The 24,652-nt window shown below is 46.7% G+C and overlaps 1 protein-coding gene across 4 annotated transcripts in view; it reads right to left on the bottom strand.

Annotated features, from left to right (window-relative positions):
* Nucleotides 1-24,652, bottom strand: part of PPM1B (protein phosphatase, Mg2+/Mn2+ dependent 1B) — a 72,670-nt gene that overhangs the window by 24,043 nt on the left and 23,975 nt on the right. For 3 of the 4 annotated variants that reach the window (XM_082252001.1, XM_082252002.1, XM_082252003.1), the window contains exon 2: nt 10,667-11,526. In XM_082252001.1, the coding sequence (XP_082108127.1) occupies nt 10,667-11,512 (846 nt within the window). In that variant the 5' untranslated portion in view covers nt 11,513-11,526. Of the gene's footprint in view, nt 1-10,666; nt 11,527-24,652 lie in introns of those variants that run through there. The other variant, XM_082252004.1, reaches the window with a different exon arrangement.

Raw genomic sequence — 24,652 nt, 5'->3', positions numbered from 1 at the left:
AATTCGTAACAAAGTGTCAAAATCTTTGTAATATACACAGATCACCCAGAGGGGGAATTGGCTTAACAAAAGTGGAGTTACACTTTAAAATACAAAAAATTTTTTTTTGTGTGTTGGATAGAGTGGAGAGGGATAAGAACACCTGAGTTTTTGTTGCCGTCTGTGCACCCGTTAGGGAGATTCATCCTCTTGATTTGTCCTTTTTGCCATCATTACGGAAAGGAAAAAAAAAAAAAAAAAAAAAAATCCAAATTTTGGGTTGTTCCCAGAAAGGTAATGAAGGAGAAATCTTCCATTGAGGATACTAGTTCCTGTGACCTGAGGGTCCTCAAGAAAGTCCCTTCCATTTGTGGGGATTTCCTCTCACTTTCTATTTTGAACTTTCCCTGGCTATGGGACAGGAAGGAAGGGAAATCTCCACCAATAAGACAGATGGCAAAAGAAACTGAAAAATATAACCCTCTTACTTAGACTTTATCCAAAAAGAAAAAATAAGTTTTGCCTATAGTTCTACTTTTAAGTGCCGGTTCACACTTGTGCGATTTTACTGCGAATGCGATGAGCTATGAAAAGTCTAGATTCGCATGTATTCCCAAAATACATTGTATTCGCAACGGTCGTTCACATCTATGCGTTGCGATTCAGATGCAAATATAATGAGATGATGAAAAGGGTCTTGTGCGAGTTTACAGCGTTGCGAATTTAGTCTCCATAGACAATGTAAATCGGTCTGGACTCGCATTATCAGTTCAGATATGTGCGGATTCTTATTTTTTGTTTGATTTTCCCCTCAGCTCCACCCCTCCTGAGCTTAATTAACAAAATCAACGCAATCAAATTTTCATTACAATCGTGCTGGTACTATTGAAAAACACAAGGTAAACTCGCACTGCAAATTCGCATAGCAATCGCATCCGTTCGCAATCGCACAAGTGTAAACCGGCTGTAAACCTGGTAAAAAAAATAAAATAAAAAAACCAACACACTTCAATTTTATTTCAGGTTTGTTAATGTATATCTTTATTTGTAGGCACTGTGTGAAAGAAGATCTAATGGTTTGCCTGTCCAAATAGGTTGGGGGGGGGGGGGGAATAAGAAAAAAGAAAAATCCATGGGTTCTGCAATTACATTTTTTTCAAATGACTAACTTGACATCAAAAGTAATTGTAACCTGCTCAGACAGACTAGGTATTGACTTGCATGTACACTGCCTGATCACATAGCGTGTGAATGAGCTGTGGCCAAAGTAAAATTAGACATTCTCGGCAAGACTGTCAGAAAGAGGAAACCAATGATCAAAAAGAAAGACACACCCCTACCACAGACCTTTGCACAAAAATGAAAAAATGTTTGAGAGCGAAACATGTTCCACTCCCATGGCAAACTAAAGCTTGGTTGAAAAAAAAAAAGTGTGCGCGTGAGATAATTGATAATCTGAACTCCAGATAAAGCATGTTAACAGTGTTGCCTGCCAAAGGGTTTATTTTAATTCACACACTGGGGCAAGAAATATTCTTTAGCTTTACAGCTCATGTCACCTGTCTGCTTATTGGCACAAAAAACGGAATTTTTGTAAAATCTTACCTGTAAAATTCCTTTCTCTGAGTCCTCCGACAGTCGCCGCCTCTTCATATTCGTCACATATGGGGTATTAGACTTTGCTCCGAAGGAGTAGCTAGGCAACAGAATATGTTAACAATAAAGCTTTAACATATCCCACCCTCAAGGGGTGGTCCCCTCAGTCAATACCCTCCTACTTCCTGCAACCATATCTCAGTTTTAGTGGAATAGCAGTAGAGTATACATTCAAACCCCAAAAGAGGGGCGGGGGCGGCGACTGTCGGAGGACTCAGAGAAAGTAATTTTACAGGTAAGATTTTACAAAAATTCCGTTTTCTCTTACGTCCTCCGACAGTCGCCGCCTCTTCATATTCGTCACATATGGGGACGTCCCAAAGCAGTGCAAACATGAGGGGTGGGAAACGCATCCGCGCCGAAAGGCAACGCAGTCTCCACATCAAAGAAAGGAACCTTACCAAAGGAAGGAAACCAGCTGGGCAACAGCAAAAATAAGTGCTCAACAGGAGCAACAACCCAGGAAAAGACAAAAAACCAGGGGATACAAAACTTATCCCAACAGCCAGGAGTCCCCAACAAGGGACCCTAGGGAACAGCCGCACTAAGAACCTTGCGGCCAAAGGAAGCATCCGCCGATGCCTGAACATCTACTTTGTAGAATTTTGTGAAAGTGTGTACGGTCGACCAAGTCGCCGCCTTACACACCTGGGCTACAGAAGCCCCATGACGGCAGGCCCAAGACGTACTCAGAGATCTAGTAGAGTGCGCCTTCACAGGCACAGGGGGAACCTTCCCCTGCAAGGCATAGGCCTGTTCAATGGTCTGCCTGATCCATTTGGCGATGGTAGAGGCCGAAGCCGCCATGCCCTTCCGAGGACCCTCTGGAAGAACAAACAAGGAGTCCGTCTTACGAAAAGACTCAGTCGATTTAAGGTAAACCCTTATCGCCCGAACAACATCCAGAGAGTGCAATCTCATCTCCTTTGGATGTTTAGGCTTCGTGCACAACGAAGGCAAAACAATATCCTCGTTAAGATGGAATTCCGAAACTCGTTTCGGCAGAAAAGAAGGATTAGGTCGCAAGACCACCTTATCCAAATGAACAACCAGGTACGGAGACTTGCAGGACAAAGCCGCCAGTTCCGACACTCTGCGAGCCGAAGTGATCGCCACCAAAAAGGCGACCTTTTTGGACAACATAGACAACGATATCTCCCTGATCTGTTCAAAAGGAGCACGTTGTAACACAGACAGGACTAGATTCAAGTCCCAAGGGGGCAAAGGATCCCTCCTAGGAGGAACCAGATGCCGCACACCCTGAATAAAAGTGCCAACCAAGGAGTTGGAAGCCACGGGACGTTGAAACAGAACGGCCAGCGCAGACACCTGACCCTTTATCGTAGCCAGCGCCAAACGCTGATCGACACCCGTCTGAAGGAAAGACAGCACACGGGAAACCGAGTACGTGCGGGGTGAAAACCCCCTGGACTCACACCAGGCAAAATAGGCCTTCCAAGTACGGTAATAAACCTTTCCCGAGGAAGACTTCCTCGCGTTGATCAAGGTATGAACAACCTCTGGAGAGAGACCCTTCTCCTCCAGGACCTCGGTCTCAACAGCCAGGCCGTCAAAGCCAGCGACTGTAAAGCAGGATGGTAAATCGGTCCTTGAGACAGTAGATCGTCCCGAAGAGGCAGACGCCAGGGGGCGTCGACCGCCAGATTCACGAGGTCTGCGTACCAGGACCGGCGAGGCCAGTCCGGTGCCACAAGAATCACCGTGCTGCGTTCCGAGTGTAACCTGCGAAGGAACCGGGACAGCAACTGAATCGGTGGAAACGCGTACATCAGCCTGTACTGATGCCACGGGGCCACTAACGCGTCTGCCCGAGGGTCGCGCGTCCTTGCCACGAACCTCTTCACCTTGTAGTTGAGGCGAGACGCGAACAGGTCCACATCTGGAAGACCCCACTTCGCGCACAACATCTGGAAGACAGCCGGGTGGAGAGACCATTCCCCCTGATCCAGGGTCCGGCGACTCAGATAGTCCGCCTGCCAGTTCTCCACTCCCGGAATGTGAACCGCCGTTATCGCCGGGACATGAGTCTCGGCCCAAGACAGAATGTCGGCCACTTCTCGAGCCGCTCGGGCACTCCTGGTGCCCCCTTGGTGGTTGATGTAGGCCACCGCCGTGGCATTGTCCGTCTGCACCCGAACCGGGCAGCCCTGCAGCCGGTCCGTCCAGCGATGAAGACAGAGCCTTATCGCACGCAATTCCAGAATGTTGATCGGGAGGGAAGACTCCCCCTCCGACCAGGTCCCCTGGGCGGACAGAACGCCCAGAACACCACCCCAGCCCGACAGGCTGGCATCCGTGGTGATTATCGTCCACGAGATCGGACGAAACGACTTGCCCCCGGACACCAACGGGGACTGGAGCCACCACAGAAGGTTTTCCCTGGTGCGATGACTCAACGAGATCTGAAGATCCAGAGATTGAGGTCGCCCGTCCCACTTGGACAAGATCTCCGCCTGGAGACCCCGCGTGTGAAACTGCGCGAAAGGAATCGCCTCGAAAGCCGAGACCATCAATCCCAGATATCTCATACACGTCCGCAGAGACGAGTTCGGAACGTCCCTGAGGGACCTGACTTCCTCCTGAAGAGTCCTGAGTTTGTCTTCCGGCAGGAAGACCTTCGCCTGCACCGAGTCCAGTATCATTCCCAGATAGGGAAGACGAACCGACGGACTCAGTGTCGACTTTGGAACATTTATCGTCCAACCGAACTCCTGCAGAGTTTGCATCGTGACAGACAGGTCCTTCTCCAGACCCTGACTGGTCGCAGACCGAATCAGAATGTCGTCCAGATACCCCAGGACAGAAATGCCCTGGGCTCTCAATAATGCCAGAACCGGTGCAAGCACCTTGGTGAAGACCCGCGGAGCCGAGGCGAGCCCAAAGGGCAACGCCACGAACTGGTAGTGATCCTCCGCAATGGCAAATCGAAGGTATCTCTGATGACCCTCGAATATGGGGATGTGAAGATACGCATCCTTCAAATCGATGGAGGCCATGAATTCCCCCGGAACCAGGGCAGCCACCACCGAGCGCAGGGATTCCATGCGGAACTTGCGAACCCGCACAGAGCGGTTCAGAGCTTTCAAGTCCAGAATAGGACGAACCTTGCCCTCCTTTCTGGGCACGGTGAACAGATTGGAATAAAACCCCCGAAATCTGTCCCGATGAGGCACCGGAACCACCACTCCCTGAGCCCTCAGGTCCCGCACCGCCAGGTGCAGATCCCGCAGGCGCTCTGGAGACAGTTGTAGATTTGAGGGAAAAAATCTGCTCTCTGGCCGAGAGAGAAACTCGATCTTGTAACCAGATCGAACGATTTCCAGAACCCATCTGTCCCGCACACGGGCCAACCAGGGCTGAAGAAAACCGAGCAAGCGTCCCCCCACCCCAAAACTGGGTGAGGGCGCCCCTTCAGGCCGAACTGTTATGGGCCGCAGGTCCGGATTGGCCGGACTTCTGTTTCCCAGACCAGGGTTTCTTCTGAGAGCCCTGGCCCTTGAACGGTTTGCCCTTGTAGTGCGGCCGAAAGGCGCGAAAGGACCCCTGAGGGGGCCGAAAATGAGCATGCTTCTTCCCAGAAGCCCCCTTAGCCTTGGGGAAATGGGGCAAGAGAGTGCTCTTACCCCCGGTAATCCCCTTAAACACATCCAGGGACTCCCCAAAAAGGCGAGACCCATCATAAGGCAGATTGGCTAAGGTTTTACGTGAAGATTGGTCCACCGACCAACATTTCAACCAAACCAGGCGGCGAGACAACACCGCCACGCTGTGCACACGCGCGGCCAACGGAATCAGGTCCAGGTCCGCATCACACAGATACATGACACCCTGGTGGATCTGATCCACCATATCCAGGGTCGCCGCCGAGGCCGAATCGGCCACTAGGACGCGCCTAAGCATCTGCGTCCAACTTGCGATCGCCTGGGCCGCCATGAGAGAAGCAAACAGAGCCTCAAGCATAGAACCCGAAACAGAATAAGTATGACGGGCAAGAGACTCCAGTCTCCTATCCGTGGCATCACGGAAAACAGGGGATCCCTCTGCAGGGATCGCAGTGGCTTTGTTCAAAACCGCAATAGCATGATCCACTGGCGGAGGCACACACCACCGTTCATCAGTGGCAGGCGAGAAAGGATAACGCAGCTTAAATTTACTTGGTACCGCAAAAGGCTTGCGCAAATCGCGCCATTGGTCCTTAACAGCGCGCTGAAAATCAGCATTGCAGGGAAAAACCTGCGGCGTCCTGCGTTTTCTCTGCGTCCCATAAGCCGCCAAGGCAGCTGGGGGACACACCTCGTCCTGCAAACGTAGCGTCTGCTTAATGGAAGCAATCAACTCATCCATGATTGCAAGCTCTTCAGGCGAGCCAGGGGGAGAATTATCAACCCCCTCAACTTCAGCCTCTACCTCAGACCCCACTAGATCAAGAGAGGAGCGGGACCCCGATAGGGGGGTCCCCGCCAGAACAGCCCCATCACCTTCACCCTCAGAATCAGAGGACAGAGCAACTCTGGGCCGTTTAGTAGATTGAGCAGCCACCAGCATTTGCACCTGTGCAGCAAGGCCAGCCACAATCGTGGCCAAATCCCCCCCTGGGGGGGAAACAGCGGTCCCCTGGCTTTCCACCAATACTGTGGGAAACTTGCCCTCCTGAGAATCCATTGCCCCTGTATGCCAGACAACCAAGGGTTAACTGCCCCCTTACAGCAAGCGCGGCAAGCGCAGCCCACCGCACCACACTCAGGCACAATGAGACCCCCACAGGGAATATACAGACTGAATACAGGCAATGGAACACAGGAATAGAAGGATAAAACCTGAGGAGACTCCGCTGCTGCTGCTGCCTCGATCGGTGCTTCCAGGAGAGAGGAAGTGATGCTGCCAGGGCGCTCTATGTAAGCCTATGGAGGCTACAAGAAAATGGCCGCCGTGCATGTAAACCATGCGGCCGGAGCGGGCGCCGGTAAAATGGCGCCGTTTGGCGCCGAAATCGCCGCTCCACAGTGCATAAAATCACACACAATATTATCCCATTATATGGATACATGTCAGATCGCCGCAGCGATCGCTGTATATGCCCCAACATGCCATTAAAAACATGCCCCACAGCACACAGCTCCTCACACTGCCCAGCCTGACATACTCAGTGTCATACAGCTCCCCCCCCCCCTTGCAGCCCACAGCATGCAGCCGAGATATAGGGAGACAAGCAGTGTGATTAAAGGCAGGTTACACAGTCCCAGACTGAGACCCCCCCCAGACAGACAGGTCCCCACATAGATACACTTACCTCACATGGCGTGGGGAACCCGCACAGGCGAACAAGCCGCTGCACATGAGGCAGGGAGAGTCGCAATTCAAGACGCACACAATGGCGGTTCAGAAACCGCACAGCGTCCGGTGAGGTAGCCACCTCACCAATCATCCCTGCACCGAACAGGGATGGGTCGTTCACCGTGCCAGGAGCGTTACCTGGCTGAACGCTCGATGGCAGACTGGGAAGCCACTGACCCACGACCTGCGACCAGGGGGATCAGCCCGAGACCCAGTCCGCATGATCCTCTTCGTCCGAAGAACTAACTAATGCTGACAAAAATAACAGCTAAGTAAAGGTAGAGAGAAAACTCAAACAAAATATCAAAAAGAAGAAAGAGTCTGGGACAAAAAGTCCCAGCACAGAGAGAGCCAGCCACTCCTGACAAGCTAGACATTAAAACTGAGATATGGTTGCAGGAAGTAGGAGGGTATTGACTGAGGGGACCACCCCTTGAGGGTGGGATATGTTAAAGCTTTATTGTTAACATATTCTGTTGCCTAGCTACTCCTTCGGAGCAAAGTCTAATACCCCATATGTGACGAATATGAAGAGGCGGCGACTGTCGGAGGACGTAAGAGAAAACTAATTTACAGCTGGTTCAGTGTCATCTCTCCCTAAACCCACTATTTTTTTTTTAAAGTGGAATTCCGGTCGTATTTAAAGTCAGCCGCTACAAAAGGTGTAGCTGCTGGCTTAACACGCATCTCTCCCACGATCCAGTAATGCGGCTGCCCAAAGCCTTGCTCCTCTCCTAAGCAGTGCCGGCATCACTAGTGTGGGCACCTGGCTGTGGCGGCTTCATAGCCAAGTGCGAATCGCGCTGCGCATCCTGAATGGCTGGGCAATTTTGTGGGACCTCTGACATGTCCTGGAAGATTGCAGGGTGGGAGGAGGCAGAGGAGAACTTCTTTGCCTAGGCGGCCCATGCGAAAGTGGGAGCGGGTACCTGTCAAAACTAGGTACCCGTTTACACACAACCACCCCCCCCCCGCCAAACCAAAAAAAACATGACTTGCTAAATGTGGCATGTCAGGACCACTTTTGGGTGGAACTCCACTTTAAGATGTACAAGTCATTACTGGACAAGTCCGAAGCCTTGAATTGAGCAGAAACCTGATGCTTTAAGGTGGATTTGATTATTATTAATTTAATTAAATCATAATTTTTTTTAAAGAGCAACTGCCATCTGTCTTGCAGGGTCTCCTCCTTTGACCCGCTGTTAACTCACCAACAGTTCCATTCACTTAAATGGGAAGGCTGGTGATGCGGCAGTGACAAGATGAGGGCGTGGCAGCAACAGGTGAGTGGATGCCCGCTAAGCGGGGGCTGCCATAATGGATCTGAAATGACAGGTGCTCTTTAAATGTAAGGACTTGCTGGTAGTTAGTATGAAATTGTGTAAATGCATCAATGCAGTGCATGTTATCTCAGCGTGCATTCACTGAAGGAGTTTACCAAAACTGTATATCTTGCAGAATATACATCATGCTACAAGTGCCATTTCATGCTGAATAAACTAAATTCTTAATGTATCTTAAATAGAAAAATATCTTAGATAAAATGCTTTTGAAGTAAAAAAAATGTATAAAAAAAAATAAATAAAAGTTCTGATAGATTTTTATCCACCCTGGGCTGCTTTCAGCACGCCCTACACAATCCAACAGAAGGGCATATTTAATCTGACAAATATCCACTAAAAAATGTCTGCTGCAGATTCATCTTTCGGGTGTAAGTTTTACACGATAGTAAAGGCCCGTACACACGTAGCGATTGTCGGCCGTAAATATTCGGCCGCCGGCCGATTGTCGGCTTGTTAGTATGATGCTTCCGACAACCGACAGCGAATTTTCGGCCGAACAGAATCTGGCGTGCAGACTTTAAAATTTTTGTTGGCCGTCACCAGAACGGCCGATTGTTCGCCAGTCAGTACAGAATTCGGCCGACAGACAGCAGATGAGCAAGACTGGGCATGCTCAGAAAAGAAAAAACACACAGAAAGTAAACCATCACATGACATCACTTCTGCAGTCGGCTGTTGTTGGCCGACAAAATTCGTGTGCAGTCTTTAGCACTTTTCAGCCGACAGGACAGCACCGGACAAAAGACGGCCGATCGTTCGGCCGACAATAGCTACGTGTCTACGGGGCTTAACTGTTACACCAACAGTGAATGCTTGGTGAAGTCACATTTACCGCTTTAAAAATATGCACTACGGTGTTTATAGGTTATTCTGTGAGGTATAGGCGTTGGGGTTCCTCTGTGTGCATGTGTAGATGGCCATTTTGACTAGCAGTGTTTAAATTGGGACACATTCCCTTCACATGCTTTGAAAAATTCTTATCATACCAATCCAAGTGCAGCTTCATGCAGAAAGGATCAGAAATCCACTTAAGTACATCTAAATGGGCCCTTAAAGTATATCTTCAACCCCCCAAAAAAAATTGTTGCAGCCTACCAGTCCTTAAATGTAGCACCACCACTTAAAAAAAAAAAAAAAAAAAAGCCAGGTACAATTTCTGCGAGCATAAAAAATAGCGGCCTACAACTGTATAAATATAGGAGACAGCGCACAGTCATTCTTGGACAAGAAGTACGCCAATGATAGGCTCACTAGGTGTAAATAAAAGCAGAAAAGCATAAAAAGGAAATGGATTTAGCTACACATCTAAAGACTAGGTCAACTGTAACAATACATATTTTATAGGGTTTAGATAAGAATTATATCCAGATTGCAAAACATTGACCTCAAACCATTTGTGTAGATCCACCCACAGGGATTGATTTACTAAAACTGGAGTGCAGAATCTGGTGCATCAGTACATGGTAGCCAATCAGCTTGTTCAATTGGGCTTTGACAAAATATCTGAAAGCAAATTGGTTTCTATGCAGAGCTGCACCAGATTTTGCACTCTCCAGTTTTAGTAAATCTCCCCCCAACCTGTAACTTCTAGACAGATGCTGGTCAGACAATGGCTCTTGAATGAACTCATTGAGCAGGTTAGTAACTCCGTTAGGATCTCTTATTTACCCCCTACTGCCCTGCCCTTATTTACCCCCTACTGCCCTGCTTTCCCAGGATAAATTGCATTGGTAGTGGCCGCCTGGGCAACTCCCTTCCTCTAGCCTTAAATAAACTTGCTATTTTGGCATATTTGGAGGTCTCATACACAGGCTTGTCTCACCAACTTATAAAGTCCATGAATAGCCTTTTCCAACCTTTAAATATACTGATATTGCCAGTACCTGGTAATTAAAGTGGAACTTTACTCTCTTCAATTAACATTTACCATTTTTAATTCTTATGCAGCTAGTATTAGTAAATATACCTTCCGATTTTTTTTTTTTTTTTTATAAAAAAACACGTTACTTCCTAGGTTCTGACCTAGGAAAATAGGGACATACATCCTAGGAGTCTTCAGTAGGGGCTCTCTCAGCTAAGTACATCTTCCCTGCTTGCATGCCAGAGCCAAGAACAGATTGATTCCAGGAAGTAAATGCTACATGAATCTGCCCTTACTCAAAATGGCCACAGCCATAATAGATAGGCGTTTCTCAACAAAAAGCATGGAGACATGATAGAGGAGTTTGCTTTGAATAATAAAAATGAATTCAATATTTTTAGTTTGTGGGGCTCAGATGTAGTGTAGTTCCGCTTTAACATATGACACGAGATCTCACCTGAGAATGACTTACCTTATGTAAACAGGTGTCCACTACAGAATTACACACTTTCTCAAGGTCATCCGTTATCTCCAGCCTATATCTGACAAATTCACAAAGCTCCTCATTGGTCATGACATCCCAAATACCATCACAAGCTAGTATTATAAATTCATCGTCGTCTGCCCGTACGATTTCATAGACCTCCGGCTCCGGAGACACAAGTTGCTCAGTAGGGCCTTTGCCATCCACACATTTGTAGTCATAGTCCCCGAGAGCGCGAGAAACTGCTAATGAGCCGTTGACGCGTTGAATCATGACGCTGCCTCCTGCGTTCTGGATCCTCTCCTTTTCCTTGGGATTGCAGGGCTTGTGATCCTGTGTAGAAAAGCAAACCTGTCCACTCCTAAACAAAACAGACCTAGAATCCCCACAGTTGATGAAATACACATGGCCCGGTGAAATAAGGACTGCAACAGCCGTAGAGCCACTTCTGTCCATACCATTCCTTAAGTCAGCAAAGTTGCGCATGTACTCGTCGATTTTTAAAAACCCAGTTCGAATGCCACTTTTAACATTTTCTATCGAAGGTTCCAAAGAAGATCCTGGAGTCTCTGCTGCCCTGAAGTCTTCATTGTCTGTGATATGCTCTAGTAAGTGCGTAGAACAGTAATTCGCAACGCGGGACCCTGCATGGCCATCGTAGACGGCAAAGAAGGACCAGTCTTCCAAGCCATGAGGAATACCCACCACAGCGGTGTGAGCATCCTCCATCTCCACTCGCCAGCCCTGCATACTGCTGAGTCCATAGCGCAATCCATTTCCTGCCCCATGAGCATTGTGTTTCTCAGTTTTGGGTTTGTCCAGAAATGCCCCCATGTTCAGTAATCAATCTGGTAAGAAAAAAAAAAAAAAGGAAAAAAATTAAAATGTCTTAAATATATATTATATATAAAAACAGACCAACCCTCACCAAAATGCTAAACATTCTAAAAATAAAGTGGTGTTAAGTTTTCTTTTTTTTTTAAAAAAACATGTCATTCTCACCTGCTTAGTGCAATAGTTTTGCACAGAGCAGCCCCAATCCCCTTCTCAGGTCCTTTGCAAGAGCTCCTCCCTGCCAAAAGCAAGCAGCTTGCTATGAGGACACCCAAGCAAGCTCGTTGCCGAGCTGCTGTTCTGCGTGTCTATGCAGACAAAGCCACGTTAGTTTTGCCCTCTCGCCTCATTGGCTCACAGGCCGTGGAGGGATAGCAGTGAAGCCAATGGCTCCTGCTGTGGTCTTCCCTAATAAGGAAGAGTCCAAGGCTCTCATGCATATTGCTGGAAGGAGATGGGGCACAAGTATTAAAGGGCTGCTGCCCAGAGTTTTTTTTTTAACCTATGTAATGGGGCCCTTAGAACCAAGTTATAGCAGAGCTTCAGTTGAAAAACAGGAAAACCTAATAGCTATTCAGAAAACTTTAATAATCCCAAAGAAAAAAAAAAAAAAAAAAATTAAAATACGAAGAGCAGCTTTTGCTGAAATTTGCCTTCAACCCAGATTTCCCCCACAGAAATCACTCGGCTAAACTTCCTCTCTGAGGCAGCTTGTGCCATGTTCATCCCAGCCTGTAACTAGACTGCGAACAGAAGCGCAACGCGAAGAGCTCATCTTCTATCAGCATGTTTCCTAAATGGACTGGCTCCTTGTAATGCTCCTTCCATCCACACTCAAGCTTTGCTATACAGAGACTGCAAAACAGTCCAATATCTGGTCAATTTCAGGTAGTTCTACTGCCTGCATTTACAATTTTATTTTTCTACACAAACAGGTCTATACTTGCATGCTTTTTTCAACAGAATTGCAAAGAGCCGCCCCAATCCTCTTGGGTCCCCCGTCGATGCTCCTGCCTGGTTCCTATTTTGCTGGTGCCTGATAGGAAACCAATTCCCATGGGAGCACTCATGCGGCCTTGCTTCAGAGCCCCGCTGCTGCATCCATTGACATGGATAGCAGGACTGAGCCCAGTCACTGGAGTGGATTAACAGGAGAAGGAGCCAATGGATCCAGGGGCTATCTGCCCATTGATGGAGAGATTAGTGAGTGTCGCTGGATTGGATTGTGCTTAGGTTAAGAATAAAGGGGAGGCTGGGGGGGGATCCTGCAACAGAAGGTTTTTTTTTTTACCTGAATGCATTAATAACAAAGGCAAAACCTTTAGCTTTTGGATAGAGTTGAGATGGATTAGAGCCCCTGTCAGTTTTTATTGCCGTCTGTGCCCGTTCAGGAGATTCACCCTCTATTTGTCCTGTTTACCATTATAACTGAAAGTAAAAGAAAATCCAACATTTCAGGTTGTCCCCAGAAAAGTAAAGCGGGAAAATTTTCCCATGAGGACACCAGTTTTAGGAACTCCCTTCATTTTCAGGGATTTCATCTCATTTTCGGTTTGGCTATGAGACAAATGGTAAAAATTCTATAATAATGCTAATCTGACAGGTTATAACTCTCCCTTGCTTGATTCAAAATAGAATGAAAAAAGTTTTGCCTATAGTACTGCATTAGGGCTATTTCACACGGGCGTTCCTTTTTTTTGCCCGATCAGGTCCTTTTTTTTTTTTTTTTTGTAACGGACACGGATGACACTTGTGTCATCCGGTCCGTATGTTAGTTTTTCATCCCATCCGTTTGCGGATGAAAAACTGACATAATGCATGTCTATGTAAATACAGATGTCTGCGGATGACACCACTGACATCCGTTTTTGCTTCAGTTCCGTTTTTTGAAAGGAAGAAAAAATAGGGTTCTCCTCCGTTCAAAAAAACTGAACTGAAAGAAAACGGATGTCAGGATGATCATCCGATGACATCCGTATTTACATAGAGATACATTATGTCCGTTTTTCATCCGCAAACGGATGGGATGAAAAAACGGACATACAGAACGCCCGTGTGAAAGAGCCCTTAAAAAAGGCAAAAAAACTCGAGGCCTTAATACACTAAATGTGTTTTAAGTGGTTCTAACCACAGAACTGCATTAATTTTCATGGATCCTCCTAAAAATGGGATTTTTGACTTATCGTAAAATGCATTTCTCTGATGTTCATGAACGGACAGTTCCTGATCTTAACAATTGGGTTATACTGCCCCCTACAGAAGTAGGACACTAGGCAGAAAAAAAGTCTGGCTACGCCTATGGGCAGTCTCAGGGGGTATACTCCCTCTATTAGGTACTCCGTTTTGTTAAAGTCTCAGAAGAATTACAACCCCACAGAGTGGGTGCTGTGTCCATCAATGAGCATCAGAGCAATGGATTTTACGGTAAGTCAAAACCCCCATTTTCCTTTGTTCATTGACGGACAATGTTCCTGATCTTAAGCATTGGGATGTCCCAAAAGCAGTATTAAACATGAGCGGTTACAGCGAAAAAGAAATTCCCAGGCTAACTAGGTAAACCAGAGCTCAACCAAAGCTCAACCAAAACTGGAGCCCAAAAAAAAAAAAAAAACAAAAAAAAAAAATACACCCTCAAAAAAGGGGGATCAGGTCCTGTTAAACAGCAGCCAGCAAAACCTTGCGCCAAATGGAAGCATCCATAGATGCCAACACAAATCCACTTTATAGAACTTTGTGAAGCGTGCACTGATGACCAGGTGGCCGCCTTGCAAACCTGAGTCACTAACGCCCGATTACGGAAGGCCCAGTAGAGTAGAGTGCTCCTTGACAGGCAAGGGAGGAACATGAACCTTGATGGAATAGGCCTGAACCACAGTTTGTCTGATCCATCTGGAAATGGTCACAGGGGAAGCCAACAACCCTTTCCGAGGCCCACCCATAGAGCACAAAATAGGGAGTCTAATTTCCTTAAAGACTCCGTAGCTGCCAGATACACCATTATTGCCAAGACCACATCCAAGGCATGCAAAACAATTTCCTTTGGATGTTTTGGCCTGGGACACAGGGAAGGCAACACAAGGTCTTCATTCAAATGAAAATCAGAGACAACTTTTGGAAGGAACGAACGACAGGGGCGAATAACCACCTTCTCTCTATGAACCACCAAGTAGGGTGAATGACAGGGTAACGCCACTAATACAGACACCCTGCGCGCAGAGGCGATAGCCACCAAAAAAGGCAACCTTCTTGGATAAGGCAACCTTCTGCATAAGCAGGGGAATATCCCAAAGATTCTCAAAAAAGGTAGGCCTCTGGAGGACAGAGCACCAAATTAAAGGTCCCAATGTGGTAATTGAGGCCACACTGGAGGAGCCAAGTGGCAAACTCCCTAAAGAATAAAGTACGCACCAGATAGTGTGTGGCCAAGGGCCCTTGAAAGAAGGCTGCCAAGGCTGACACTTGGCCCTTGATAGCCAGTTTCTGCTCAACCCCCCCTTGAAGGAAGGTAAAGATCCGAGTCACCGAAAAAGAACGAGGATGAACCCGAAGAGACTCCCCACGCAATGAAAGTCTTCCACATACAATGTTGGATCTTCTTAGAAGTAGATTTCATAGCGTTTAACAGCCTTGGAAATCAACTCAAGCCAAACCTTTATAAAATCAATCAACACCTGGCATTCAACAGCCAAGCTGTCAAAGCCAGCAACTGTAAAGCAGGATGGAAGATTGGTCCTTGGGACAGCAGATCCTACCTGAGAGTAAGCTTCCAAGGAATGCTGATGACCAGCCGCACCAGATCAGCATACCAAACCCGGCGAGGCCAGTTCGGGGCCACTAAGATGACCAGAATCCCTTCTGCCTCGATCCTGTGGAGAAGTCTTGGCAGAAGCTTGTGAGGAGGCAAGGTGTAAAATAGGATGATACTGACCCCGACGGGGCCACCAGCGCGTCTGCGGCATCCAGAGGATCCTATGACCGAGCCACAACCTCTGCAGCTTTGTTGAGCCGGGACACCAACAGATCCACCTCAGTGGGTTGCCCCACTGGTGACAACTCAAAACCTCCGGATGAAAAAAGGACCACTCCCCTTGGTGCAACGCCTGCCGACTGAGGTAATCTGTCTGCCAGTTTTGCCCCCCGGGAATGTGTAAGGCGGAGAGGGCTAAACGAACCGTTCTGCCCACCTTAGAATGGCAGCTACCTCCAGGACACTTCTTGTGCCCCCTGATGATTGACATAAGCCACAGTCCTGGCATTGTCCGAATAAGCCACAGTCCTGGCATTGTGCGAATGAATGTGCACTGGACATCACTGAAGACTATGCATCCAATGTTCCAGGCACAGTCTGAATGCTGTGAGTTCCAAGACCTTGATCGGTAGTCTAGACTCTTCTAGTGTCCAGATCCCGAGAGCAGAAAGCTTGCTGCGGATGCCTCCCCAGCCAGACAGTCTGGCATCCGTGGTGACCAATGTCCCAATACAAGGGGAGTAAGGATTTGCCCAGCCGAAGCACAAAGCCACCATATCAAGACCTTTCATTCCCCAGCTCAGCTGGATCCAATTGTCCAGAGACTGCAGAGTCTTGTCCCATCTGGCCAGAATCTCCCTTGCCAGGCCCTCATATGGAACTGTGCAAACAGAACCGCCTCGAAGGTAGACCCCCATCAGGCACAGCACCAGCATGCAAGTCCAGAGGGATGACCAGCAGGAGATGAATTGCAGCCTGCAGTTTCTGGAGTTTGTCCAGAGGAAGGAGTACTCTGGCTAAAGCAGAGTCCAGAGTCAGCCCCAGATAGTCCAGGTTTTTGGGTTTTTTGGACAGAACCAGAGCAGACTTCTGAAAATTCAGATTCCAGCCAAACTCCCTCAAGCTCATATGGCGATTTCCAGGTTTTCCACCAGAGCAGGAGACTGCTCACAGAAGGTGGTGGTCCAATAGCCCAGTACCACGATCCCTTATTGGCCTAACAATGCTAGGGCCAACACTTCTGTGAAGACCCGAGAAGCAGAGGCGAGACCAAAGGGTAACGCCTCAAACTCATAATGCTCCTCTCCCAAGGCAAAGCGGAGGAAGCACTGGAGACCGTCACATATTGGAATGTGAAGGTAAACATCCTTGAAGTCGATAGATGCAACACCCCCGATACAGGGAAGCCATTACTGTGCAAATGGACTCCATTCTAAACTTGTTCAACACCTTGAGGTCCAGAATTGGACGCACTTTGCCTTACTGCCTGGGGACTAAACAGGTTTGAATAAAACCAATGAAAACATTTTGAAGTTGGAACTGAGACAATCACCCCTTGAAGCAACAGGTCTTGTACCGCCCCAGACAGACTAAGCAGTCCAGGGACAGGCGCAAGTTTGAAGGAAAAAAAAAAAAAAGTCTTGCACCTCCCTAAAACGAGCCTGTAAGCAGACCAGGGACAGTCGCAAGTTGAAAGAACCTTACAGGAGAGGGAAGAACAAAACTCGGGCTTGTAGCTGAACCAAATGACCTTGTGGACCCACTTGTCTTGTGCCAGGGGAGTCCACGGGTCCAGAAACCAGTGTCACTCATTAGTGACTGCTTGTCAAACTGCCGGCCACCACAAGAGGGTGCCAGTTCCCCATTCTCTCACTGAAGAAGGCCGAAAAGCCGTGGCCTCAATCGGATGGCGCGGTAGTCCGAGCACTCGGGGAGTGGGTGGTGGGGGCCAAAAGGGACAGGACACCTCCTGCAGTGAACCCCAGGCGGCAGGTCGCTAATGCGACCTGGAGCCCAGGGTTTGTCGAGTCCGGATAAAACATGATCAATTTTTTTTGATATACACGTTGCACGTCAGCATTTTTATTTATTCAGCCATTTTGCACATTAGCACTTTTTTTACATTCAGACAATTTGGGAGCATCAAACTTGCGCTGATTATCTCATCTCTCAGTCCACTTAAGAAGGGACTCCTTAGAGGTGTATCGCCTAGCAATTCGCTTAGGGACACCAAGGGGACGCTGTGGTCGTCCCTACTCTTTAGTGACAATTCTGTCAAAATAGGAGCGGAAAGGGAACACCTTTGCCGCTCTGGATGGCTTGTAAGTGCCAAAGGGAACCTGCACCTCCTTTGCAGCCGTGTCCTTCAACTTGAGTCTCAAACACAGATACAATCATTGGAGATGTGCTCCAAAGACTGCAAGAGTCACTAGTGGCACCCACAAAAGAAAAAAAAATAAATAGTAATGCTGCTAAGGGAAAACCCCCACCGCTCTTGCATCACCACCCTGTTGCCAGTCAGAGCACCAACCGATCCTCAGCAGAGAGGGAGAAGACCCCCAACAGACTCCATCCTGCAGAAACCAGGCCACCAGGAGAATCTGCACTGCACAAGCAGCGATCAGGAAACAAAAGGCTCCAGGGGGCGGAAAGGGGCTCCCACTGCCCAAATCACCATCCTGAAGGCTCAACAGACATGGCCTCCATCATCGTCTATGGTAGACCACAGCAAAATGGTGGCACTCCGAGGGTTCCCTAGAGTCTAAAGGATAGGCCCAGGCAGGGCCCCCTCCCCGCACAGCTGATCGTGCACGCCCCATTGCCAGCATATAGCCCTGCTCCCTCCCCAGGAGATGGACCAGACCACCCACACAGCGCCAACATAAGTGGAGGGGGGGGTAGAATGGGGGGACTGATGAATGTTTGGGAACCCGGGAGTCTGGCCGTTCCATGGAGGGGCCCACGTCCACCCCAGAAGCACTCCAGGGAGACCGGGGGGGGGGGGGGGATTGGACAGCTACTCACCATATCAGTAACAAGGTGGGCACCACTCCAGACATAGCCCCTCGTCGGCCAGGAGGAACGCTGCGACTTGGGCCGTGACCTGGTCGAATGCGACCTCGCTAGGCGTTTTACACACAGGTCAGCCCCCGTTCGGTGGGACTATGTCGCAAACGACCTAGCGCGGAGTTCTGCGTGTGGTCGCTGGCCAGATAGGGTGACCACTGGATCTAGTTTATTCAGCCCATCACCTAGTCTGGGGAGTCGATTGTAGAGCTCAGGGAAAAACCAGGATATAAAAAAAACCCCAAATGAGTGCCTATAGCAGAGAGGGAGTATACCACCACTGCCCCCCCCCCCCACACTTTCTGCCTAGTTTTTTTACTCCTGCAGGGGGAAGTATACCCAACGGTTAAGAAGATCAAGAGCTGTGGCCGTCAATGAATGAAAGAGAAATTCAGCTTTAAAAACTTCTATTTTTTTTTTTTTTTTTTTATCATAATGTCTGGAACTACATTAGACTAAAATGTAGGCTAAATAGTCATTACCAATTGTCACCTCCCAACAGATCACAGTAACACTTCCATTCATACATGTGCATTATACTCTAGACAAGGAAGCAACGTAGTTATAAGACAGTCGTTTTCTTGTGACAACGGTGCCTTTTAATAGCATTCTTATATCCATCACAGGATTATTATCCTAGGTACTTAGATGAGTTGCTAAATTGGGTAAAGCTTTCTAATCTGAGACTTCCCTACAAGCTTAGGATGGTTTCTGATAAGCAAGTCACCCGAGGACAAGCTACCTTGTGGAACAATCATACAAAAAGTAACCGGTATAATAAAAATAAAAAAGTACACCCACCTATGAATAAAGTGGAGAGGGATTAGAAAGAGAAACTTGTGTTCCAAGCCAGTATCTAGTACCGGTATGCATAAATCAGCACAAATACACGCACAAGAGATAATATTGCCTAGGAATGCATTGTATTCACAAATCAAGTGCATGAAATTACATCAAATGCTGATGCATAAACATCAGTAGTGTGTGCAAAAAGGGTATGGGTAAGCTCAAGGTTCCCCAAGTAAAAACTGAAAAAAAAAAAGCCAAACTTTTTTTAGTTTTGGATAGAAGGGAGACACCAGTCAGTTTTTATTGCGGTGTGCCAGTTAGGCAAATTCACCCCCTCCATTTGTTCTGTTACCATGATCATTGGAGGTGAAAAAATGAAATAAAATAAATCGCCCAAATCTTGGGTTAGGTTGTCCCCAGGAAAGCAGGGGGCAGAGGGAAAATCTAATTGGGTACACTAGTTCTGGTGACCTGGGGGTCCCCAAAAGGAATACCTTTATTTGCAGGGATTTCCTGTCACTTCCTGTTTGGCTATAGGACAGGAAGAGAAGGGAAATCTCTCTCCCCCCCCCCCCCCCCCCACGTGACACATGGTGGTGGGGCGAAGGAAGGAGTCGTGAGCACTCCAGAGAACAGATGTCTGGTAATAAATATTTCAGCTGAAGGGAATGGCCAATACACATTTCTGCTAAAATGTTAAGACCAACTTCAGCACATCTCACAACTCATGAAATAGCCTAGCCAGAACAAGGACTCATTTACCTCCCTCAGTACAATATGTAGCATTTTGAGCCCAAACATTAACCTAGGAGTATCAGGAGCAGAACCAACCCAATTCCTCCACTAGGCAAAACAGGGCATTTGAAACCTAACCTATTTGTAGCCATTTCAAGCTGGACAATGATATGCAAGTTAGTCTACAAAACCAAGTTAGTCTACAAAACCATAGGTATTCAGAGATATGAATACTTCTGAAAAAAAAAAAATATATATATATAAAAATCTTTCAGGGACATGGTCTTAAACAGTGACACTCCCATGGCCGCTTAATTGGTCAGATGGTCTTCGACAACACCCCCATGATATCAGAAAACAGACTGCGCCTGAAGTTGACGGCACTCATTTTACCAGGAAACTATAAGAATACACTCAACCAGACTTAAGAGCCACTGTACCATTTGTTTATTTGACTCTGCAAACCAGGACATTGTTAAGTATTCTTCGTTTCCAACTCCTTTTATCTATTGCCTTTGTCCAATTTTTTTTATGACAGCCTTTTTCTGTAAATTATTATTAGCACCACTCACCTTTTTAAATATTAAAACTTGATTTTTTTTTTCAAAAAAGTTACTGTCTTTAAGACCATGTTCACATTGAGCTGGTTTGACATGCAAATTTGACCGGGCATGGCAAAATCAGAGCCTATTGCCAGCAATGACCCCGGCCAAATCGGTGCAACACCGACTTTACGGTTTGCCGACATCAGAGGTTGTCCAGGCTCAGGCAAGATTGTGAGCCGCTGAAAGCCTGAGCCGGCCACTTCTGCCGCCTCCACAGCCCAGCGCTCCTGTAAATACGCGTTTTGTTTTTTTTGAAGGGGGGGGGTCAGAGCAGAGAGCTTCAAGGACCAAGCAATCGCTCAGCTAGCGTGTTTCGAGCCAGCAGGGGACAGATGCAACATGTACCAAGTCCCTATCTCTTGAAGAGTGATACTGTAGTATAGATCTGAATATACCAGTTTGTGGTGACAGTGAGACATTTATTCTAAAAATCAAAATCATAGTTATTGCCAAGTTTGGGGGTTTCCTCCTGCTCGGTAAGGGTGGTGGCGGCAGTTTAAAGGGTTAAGTGCTTTATGAACATAACCCAGTGACATTTGCTCTCAAGCTGCTGGAAAATAGATTTGAGTCCACAAGCTGGAAAATCTTTGTGTAGGGTGCAGCCAAGAGGGGGGTTTTTACGTAAGGGACAGAGTGGTGTGAGACTGGCCAGTCTTTTGTCATGAGTTGGTGAGAAGGGCAGGGGTCTGGCATCTGTGTTCGTCACAATCTCTACATGGGTGCATCATGAGTATTATATGTATGGTTACCACATATATGGTTAAGGCTTTTAATAAGGTTTACAGATGAAGGCAAGGTTATCACTTTAAAATGATGTCCCCTTTAGTATTTACCAGGCATTATTCCATGTTCTGAAGTGTAACGTAGTGGAATGTCTACACAGTGTCCTCATATTCCTGAGACACCAGATGATCAACTATGTCTGGGTTAATTGCAGTAAACGAAGTGCTTAATTTACATGAACCTTGGTGAAAGCTCTAGAACGCCAGCCATCAAACACTGGCTGACAGTCTTCTGGCACAGAACAGTTTTCGAAGAACGTTTACAGAAGCAGACACTGCTAGAGCAAGGGCAATTTCACCTTTGAGTACATTTTCTGGGAAAAACACAGCACAAGTGATTTTTTTTTTTTTTAAATTGGAAAAAAAAAAAAAAAAAATTCTCCATACTTCATGTTCTGACAGATTTCCACACTTGCGTTAGGCCTGTAAAAAAGGTTTGAGGTTAAATGTAAAAAAACAGACAGAATTTCTACTGAATTTCCCTCTGATATAGTAAAGCGTGCAGGCACACATTCCCTTCCCTAGTATTAAACCCCCCCCCCCCCCAAAAAAAACAAAAACAAAACACCACAACATTAGTTTACCATAATTTCTTTTGGTTGCATAAATTTCTCTTCTTTAAAAACAGAAAGGAAAAAAATAAATAAACCCCAGAAACCCACCTTTCTTCCATGTTCATCTGGTAATCCAGGGAGTAATGCCCCATACACACGCGTCGATAGTAGGCCGTGAATTTTCGGCCAACGTCCGATCGGCCGATTTTCGGCTTGTTAGTATGATGCTTTCGACAACCGACTCAGACTTTTCGGCCGAATAAAATCTGGTGTGCATGCTATAAAATGTTGGCCGTCACCACAACGGCCGATTTGCCATCAGTCAGTACAGATTTCGGCAGACAAAAATCTGATGAGCAAGACTGGGCATGCTCAGAGAAGAAAAAACACACGGAAAGTAAACCAGCACATGACATCACTTCTGAAGTAGATTTTTGTTGGCCGAGAAAATTCGTGTGCAGTCTAGAGCACATTTCAACCAACACAACAACAAAAGTCGACCGATCATCGTTGCGTGTGTACAAGGCATTAGTCAGATTGACCAAGTGGCTGTCCAAAAGGTTCCCCCTTTTGCTCCTTTATCCAAAGTGGAAGCACTATACAAGAGGTGCATTAGTGGCCAGATCACCAGGTGAAAATAGAGGGGAAAAAGGACAGAAACACTAAAATGGGAGGCCACCACATCTGATTGGTAGGCTGCAACAATATACATTTTTGGGGTTTATTACCACGTTATTTGGCTATTTTGTCATCAAATCTTCACAAGATTGACCATCAATGAAACCTTATTGCCAGATTTGAACGTTGCTAGAATAGTATGAGAAAGCATGAACTCAAACAAGGCCATTCCTGAACATTCCATTTGGGTAAGGCGGTTGGAAATGTCAACTGCCTTCTCAATACTCACATCCACAGAAGAGTCCAACAAATCTGTTGAATTTTTCAACCAGTCTACTCAACATACCTGTCAGAGAACAGCAACAAACTAGCACTGCCTAAACAGGTCAAATTGCCATAAAAAAATTGCACTGCATTTCTATCATGAGTGAATTTTACTACTAAATTTCAAGTGAAATCTGATCAGGGTTTTAAAGTTAAAGTATTTACATAATTTTAACAAGCACATAAAAATTGCATGTAAAACAAGCCCTAGTTTACTTCTGTAGCTGCAGGCACTGTGGAGCAATTAATCCTCAAGTTTCACAAAGAAGCAGCTCTGCCTCCCAGAAGCATTCCTACCTTTAACATGCATAAACAAAAAAATTATAAAAAAAAAAAAAAACCCATGCAGCATTTGTTTTTGTCCCCATTTCTACATGAGCTGATCTCAAAGATCTAAGACTTTTTCTATGTACACAAAAAGGCCCATTTCTCTTGAATATTGTTCACAAATCTGTCTAAATCTGTGTTACTGAGCACTTAGCCGAGATAATCCATCCACCTCACAGGTGTGGCATAGCAAGATGTTGATTAGACAGCATAATTGTTGCACAGGGAAGATAGCAAACAGCATGTATGAAGTAGTGTGGGTGAGCGGTTTGCGGATGTCAACGTTGTGGATGGAGTGGCCCATGGTGGTGGTGGGGTTATGGTATGGGCATGTGTAGGTTATGGACAATGAACACAGGTGCATTTTATTGATGGCATTTTAAATCCAGAGATATACCATGACGAGAGCCTGAGGCCTATTGTTGCGCCACTCATCAACGACCAACACCTCATGTTGCAGCATGATAATGCACGGCCCCATGTTGCAAGGATCTGTACACAATTCCTGTAAGCTGAAAACATCCCAGTTCTTGGATGGCCAGCATACTCATTGGATATGTCACCCATTGAGCATGTTTGGGAAGCTCTGGGTCAGCACATACCACAGGGTGTTCCAGGTCCTGCCAACATCCAGCAACTTTGCAGCCACTGGAGGAGTGGACCAACATTCCACAACCAACAACCTGATCAACTATGTGAAGGAGATGGGTTGCACTGTGTGAGGAAAATGGTGGTCACACCAGATACTAACTGGTTTTCGGATAGATATATTTGCCATTCAACCTTTTCAACACAGGGGAACCTCTGAAAAACTTTCCAAGTTAAAAAAAAAAAAAAAAAAACACCCCTTCTTACAGTTACTAATTGCTACATCTCAGGATACATGTGTGAAGGTCTGTGGGAAGAATTCTCCATTACAGATAGCTAAAGTATAAATGTTAGTAGGAATTTATAAGAGGCAGAAATTTGTCATTGCTCAAGAACCCCTAGAATTCCACGGGAAACCCTGGTTAAGAAACCCTGATATGGTGTGTAAACAGCAGTTTCTTGGGGTGGGGGGTGAGCTGAGCCGTTGAAAGTATTTGGAATCATTGCTTATTCTGGAAACTTTGTAGCTGTAGGTTCTCTTGAGCCATTAGTGCTCCATGTGCACCCAAAGCCTTCCTTTTTAAGCATACCAGAGCTGGACTTCTCAGGTCAAAAGCACTTAAAAGTGGTTGTAAACCTCAGACATGAATATGAACTAAACGTATCCCTCTACAATATAGCGTGTGTGTGTTTGTCTTAATCCAAAAGCACAAAGTGTCATTTCTGTACGTTGCCCTGTCCCTCAGCTATAAGCGAGAGTCACTTCTGACGAGATTTCCTGACAGCAGAGAAACTGACGGAGAAGGCACAACCTGTGAGGTACTGTCTCAACTGTGTGCCTTTCCTCCAATCGGCTCTCAGAGTTCCTCACTGATTCATTTGCAGCTCTCCGCCCCCTGCTTTTCACAGCAGAAAGATCCTGTGTAAATTCTGCATTTTGAATGGATGTAGGGGAAAGGCAGTAGTTAAAGTACAACTTTGTAGGAGGATTTGTTACATCTCTA

This window comes from Pelophylax lessonae (assembly GCF_965119305.1).
Source record: "Pelophylax lessonae genome assembly, chromosome: 3".
Lineage (NCBI taxonomy): Eukaryota > Metazoa > Chordata > Amphibia > Anura > Ranidae > Pelophylax > Pelophylax lessonae.
This window is presented reverse-complemented; position numbering and strand designations above follow the sequence as displayed.